The sequence below is a fragment of the Gymnodraco acuticeps genome, unplaced genomic scaffold (genome assembly GCF_902827175.1).
Source record: "Gymnodraco acuticeps unplaced genomic scaffold, fGymAcu1.1, whole genome shotgun sequence".
In the NCBI taxonomy this organism is placed as follows: domain Eukaryota; kingdom Metazoa; phylum Chordata; class Actinopteri; order Perciformes; family Bathydraconidae; genus Gymnodraco; species Gymnodraco acuticeps.
Window position 1 is genome coordinate 1,095,939 of NW_022990335.1, and position 6,000 is coordinate 1,101,938.

General features: G+C 40.8%; 1 protein-coding gene across 3 annotated transcripts in view; it reads left to right on the forward strand.

Moving 5' to 3' along the window:
* hipk2 (homeodomain interacting protein kinase 2) overlaps window positions 1–6,000 on the forward strand; it is a 79,099-nt gene that overhangs the window by 60,192 nt on the left and 12,907 nt on the right. For all 3 annotated transcript variants that reach the window (XM_034223292.1, XM_034223294.1, XM_034223293.1), the window contains exons 7-9: window positions 200–362; window positions 2,779–3,004; window positions 5,641–5,762. In XM_034223292.1, coding sequence (XP_034079183.1) covers window positions 200–362; window positions 2,779–3,004; window positions 5,641–5,762 — 511 coding nt within the window. The remainder of the gene's footprint in view (window positions 1–199; window positions 363–2,778; window positions 3,005–5,640; window positions 5,763–6,000) is intronic.

The following is a 6,000-nucleotide window of genomic DNA, read 5'->3' on the forward strand; positions in this document are numbered from 1 at the left end:
TAAACTCCGCACACTGAGCTCTGATCAGCAGGCGGTGCTTTCACTGAGTTGATCTCTTTTCTATAGACGCCGGAGGTGGGCAGCGTCAGGTAAAAAAAGTGATTTAGCCTTCCCAAACCTGAGCCTCACGCGCCGCCTATGTTCCCACCTCTGATTATGACACTGTCGCAGCACTCATTCTGTCTCCCTCTCTGTACAGTGTGAAGTCGTGCTTCCAAAACATGGAGATCTGTAAGCGTCGCGTCAACATGTACGACGCGGTCAACCAGAGCAAGACGCCCTTTATCACCCACCTGGCCCCCAGCACCTCCACCAACCTCACCATGACCTTCAACAACCAGCTGAACACTGTGCACAGCCAGGTAACGCCTCCTTCATCAGTATGCTGATGGTAACTTTTATGCTGCGAGATGCTAATTAATTTAACTATGGTTTACGGCGTTTCCATTGAAAAAAAAGACATGAGAAGTGGAATATTTATCGTGTATATGTATCACAATGGATAATTAAAGCTGAAAGCCTCGAGCAACAATAGGAAAGATGCGTCTTGCTTACACGCTCAGTCAAATGCTGTCTTAACCAAATAATCGTATTTTAAACGCCCAACTGTCAGTAGTTTACCAGCTCAGCAGCCCATGAGCGCCTGTTTGTTTCTTTGTTCTTTTTCTTTAGTGGATGTTTTTTCCTGTCTGTCTGCACGTTTCCATTCTTACTCGCCTGCCTTTCTGCCTTGGTGCATGGATATCTGTCTGCCTGCATTTCTGTCTGTGCCCCAGGTCCTGTGGGATTGTCACAAAGTGCTGATTACACACATGACAAGCCCCACTTCCTGCTTGCCTTGCATTCTGGGGCTTTCAGGCCTTAAGAATCCCTTCTCCAGGCTTCCTCTCTTTTCCCCTCCTCTCACTCCTGTCCTCCTCTGTCTTCTCCTCTTTCCTCCCGTTTCCTCGGGTTGAGCCTGTGGTGCTTTACCGTTTTCTTTCCCGCACGGTCTTGTGAATCGAAATTGCTGACTGCTGGCTTACGCCGGAATCACGGAGCGTCGTGTTGCAAGGTTTTCCAGATTGTGCTTGGTTACAAATCCCGCTCTCTTCCCCTCCTCCCGCCCCTCTTATTCAGTAAACAGAGTTCTTTATCACCAACTATATCGAGCCGGCTCACACTGTGTAGCATGCGACAAAAACCCCCATCTTGCTGTGATTTAAATGGATTAACATTCCCTCGGCTTGTCTTTTTCCGCGCCCGGCTCTCAGGGCATATAGACAGACTTATGTTAGTGATTTATTCAGCGCGATTCATTTGCAAGGCAGGAATGCATCTCTGCCGTGTGTTTTGCTGCTTCCGTGCTTGTTTATGATGAATGCCACAGTGGCATATTGATTATGTTCCCTCCCCTGGTGTTCATCGAACACGCTAAAGAGAGCAAATGAAAAATGAAAGCGCTGTCTCTGTGTTTCCCTCCGCCCCTGTGTACGCTTAATGAAAGGGCTAAAATTAGACAGCGTCTTGTAGAGCAAATACTACTTACGAGAAAACGGTGTCCCTCTTAAAAGCATTTGTTTGTTTCCAGGATGTTCCCAGGCTGTCTGAGTATGTCTTATTACTGGTCAAGACATGCAGCAGTTACCTAAGCTTACATAATTAGCGAGTGATAGTTGAGGGGAAATATAACCTCAGTCAGGCGTATTGATTTGGAGGCTAGATAGTGAAGCCGTGGCATTAAATGTCAAGTTTCGCTGCAGCTCGTTATCTTGGTTCATTATGATTCTGTAACATTTAAATGGTCTTATAATATGATCTCTTTATGACTTTACACACTGATTGCTGCTGTGTGGTTGAATGAATGATGTGCCTTTGAGTAATACTCAGTATAGTGTCATCATTATAATCTAAATAAGAAGTTTGTTTGCCAGTAAAAACGCTGATGAATGATACAAGATGATCAGAAGTCTAAATGTGCACCGTTGGCATTTCGCTCATTGACGGTTGATTATTCTAAGCATTGATTGCATCTCTCCTCACATTCTCTCCCTCCCTCTAATCAATCAAATCAACAGTGTGCATATTTTAAGATGCTTTCAAATCAGTAGTCCAATTTCCTTATTCCTCCATTAGCTCCCATTAATGATGGATGCCCCTCCACCTATCTTATCTTGATCCGAGGCTTGTTCTGCATCTTTATATGTGTTATCTTTTTTGAGTGGGGGTTTCAATTCACATTTTCTACATGACACAACATTTAACTTGCTCCAAAAAAATGTTTATAAAATAAATTAACTTACATCAAATATATATATATATATATATGAAACACTAATAATAAATACAATAATTAAAGAACTACAAAGTGGAAGAAAATGGTTGTCATCAAATAATATTGCATCTTTATATGTGTTTTTTTATATTTTTTGTATAATTGTATTTTAAGTTGGGGTTTGAAAACACATTTTCTACATGACACAACATTCCACTTGCTTCACTTTTTTAATACATCAAATATATATATATGAAACACTAATAATAAATACAATTATTAATGAACCACAAAGAATAAATAATATTGCATCCCCATTCATACCAACATACATGCAAACAAAAACCCACCCACCCAGATACCTTTATGCTTTATTTGCATTGTTTTCTCAGAATACTGTTATCTTTCTGTTCTTTACCATGCCTGCTGTTCAACACCCCCCTTGGTGAACCCCCACTTCCCTGTTATTTCCCATCAGTACCTCCACTCTCATGATTTTTATTTTGATCCCATCATTCCTTTAGGCCACCAACCTGGTTCCCTCCTCCACCAACAATGCCACCCTTTCCTTTGCAAGTCCTGATGTCTCCATACTAAACTACCAATCTGCACTCTACCAGTCCTCTGCTGCCTCCATGGCGGCCGTGGCCCAGAGGAGCATGCCCCTGCAGCCGGGGGGGCCTCAGCTCTGCACCGCCCGGCCCGACCCCTTCCAGCAGGCGCTCATCGTCTGCCCACCTGGCTTCCAAGGTAAGAGGATCTGACCAATCAGTACGCATTAGTGTAAAGCAGGGGTGTCCAAACTACGGCCCGGGGGCCAAATGTGGCCCGCGGACCACAACAAATTCAAAAAGTATAATTGAATAAGGCCCACAAATGAAACTTGTGCTTGTCTTATATTGTACTTCTTAAATATAAATGTAAATATATATTACACAATAGTATTCATGTGTTAATAAGCCCACTTTATAAATAAATTCAGTCAATTAAAGTTGGAAACATTTTCTAACATATCTTGTTGATAAAAAAAAAGCCCAATAAAAATTGTTTACTTAGCAAGCTTGAAATACACCCTTCCTATTTCTCCTTATTATAATCAATCTGAGGATTCTGTTTTAAGGGATGAGCTGCCAACACTCACAAGCAGGGCCGGCCCTCGGCATAGGCAGTATAGGCGAATGCTAAGGGCGCATCAACCCATAGGGGGCGCCGAAAATTGAAAAAAATAAAAAGTTAGAAATTAAAAAAATATTATTTTTTTTATTTCATAACAACACAATTTCCCGATTTTGGATCAACAAAGTACATCTTATTATCTTATACTAACAGAACTACGCCTATATTGCATACAGCGCCCATAAACTATGGCACACACCCCCCCCCAAAATCAAGTTGAACCAGTCCCAGTAAAAACCAGAGGTTTATGTGAAATTGTTCTTTTTTTAAAATAATGGTTTTAGTGTGCAATTATAGGTTTTAATTTTGTATTTGTATTCATTTAAAATAAATCAAACTCCCAAAAAACGTACACAGCTTCTGTGTGTTTTTATTAACATTGGAATTTACTGTGTAAGCGGCCGCGGGGGGGAGAGCTTTAGAGAGCTCTTTCCTGAAAGACTGAGAGGCTCTGATAACCTCAGCTCAGTGAGGTAAAGGCACACCTTTTATATGATCATAATAGTTATAAAAAAATAAGAGAATAGATGAAAAACAGGTATAAAATACTGACAGTACAAAAAAGTTGTTATTAATAAACAAGAATACAGTTTGAAAGGGGAGTGATTTGTAAAACATCCATAAAGAAAAAGATTCAATCTGGTGCTCTCAAAGTGCACCAGATTGATGCTTTTAACTTCAATATTAAAAAAAAAAGTCTTCCCGGGGGTGCATGCCCCCGGACCCCCCTAGAGGAGGTGAGGTCCCCCCCCCACTTAAATCATGTTCAAATGGATTGGAAACTAAATACAGTTGCATACATCTTGTGTCAATATCTTTGTTGCCACAACCGTGCACGCGCGAATCATAGTGAGTGTCTGCATTTTGGGGGGGGGGGGGGGGGGCGCCAGCTAAAATCTTGCCTAGGGCGGCAAATTGGTCAGGGCCCTACTCACAATCATCATTTACCTACATTTGATTGATTTTCCTAACTTATAACTTCACTTATGAGGCAAAATACCTCTAGTCTAGTGAGTGGACAAGCCCTTCGTATGTTTTTCTGTATGTGGCCCTCGGTCAAAAAAGTTTGGACACCCCTGCCTGCATTAGTGTGAAGAGTGGGATTAATGGTCATCTGTGCAACAAATACCAGCAATGTGTGTTGCAACAGAACAGACCATGATAATTCATTGCATCACAACAATAGGTGTTCATCTGTGGAATAACTGTAATGATGAGCTGAAATACTGTGCAACTTTATCTAAACAACTATTTAGAAACCAAATCCTGAATGGTTATAAGCAGGACCTGTGAACTCCTGCTTGCTATTTCTTGTCGTTGTAAAAGTTATTTGTTTTTGGTTGTTTTGTACAAAGAAATGATTTGTTTAAAACAATGAATCAAATATCACGGTTGCTGATGACGATGACCTAAACTTTTATTTTCATGAACAATGTACGCTAGAGGGGGGTAGGACCAGAAACATTTGTAACCTTCTTCTTGCCCCTTTTGAACATGACCGAAACTATTTGAGAATTTATTTTTTATAATTGTATACCTTGAAAGTATTTAGCTTCTCTTTGTTATAATTATATAATTATTATTATTATTTGTTTTGTTTTTAACATGTTCAATATATTGACTAATAAGAGATGGAACTCACCTATTCAGTATTTTTTTTTAATAATAATAATGTACCAGATTTACATCACTGGAGTCTTTTTAAATTCTCCATGCACAGACAGTTCTCCTGTTCTTGCATTTTTGCTGTTTTGTTTTGTCGCTTTGAGCCCACAGGTAGTCAATCGCGGCATACAAACAATGATTCAATGATAACTTGATGAGGCAATTAATCATTTGAAAGGAAATGTAATATCTTTGTGCAAGGCTTACTCACCACGCTTTTGTCTCCTCTGTGTTTGAACTGGGAGGGCGGGAAAGCTCCGAGGCATTATTCTGTTTCTTTATTCATTCTTTTTGTGGAATGGGTTATAAAATATCCATTATTAGAACTGTTCTCGTACTATTGCCTATTGCCATGACTACTGTTTTTTGTTTTTCCCAGGTACTGTTGCTATATCCGAACACAGTAGAGAGTTTTGACATATGTTGAATCCACATAAATCCGTGTGCATATAAAACAGTGATCTCTCGCTCTTCATTTTGCAGTGTTTATCAGTGCTGCACCTATTTGTTGACATCCTCTGTACATGTGCTTTATTTGCGCACAGGGCTGCAGGCGTCCCCTTCCAAGCACACCAGTTACTCTGTGCGGATGGAGAATGCTGTTCCCATAGTGACGCAGGCCCCTGGTGCCCAGCCTCTGCAGATCCAACCTGGCCTGCTGACACAGGTAGGAAAAGTATCACAGTGGAGAACTAATAGAGTTGTTTGGCTATGAAGAATAACAGTGCCTGTCCGCTTTGGAGCCCACATTCAAACAAAGCTCCCTGCACCCTTTTCTCTTTTTTTCATAACCCTCACTAAGAATAGTTATATCGATGGAGGCTGGAAATCACTCAATGTTCGTGACCCTGCACTTGCTGGCAGCAGTCTTTTTTTTTCCTGAGCTCATTCAGGCCAAGCCTCTC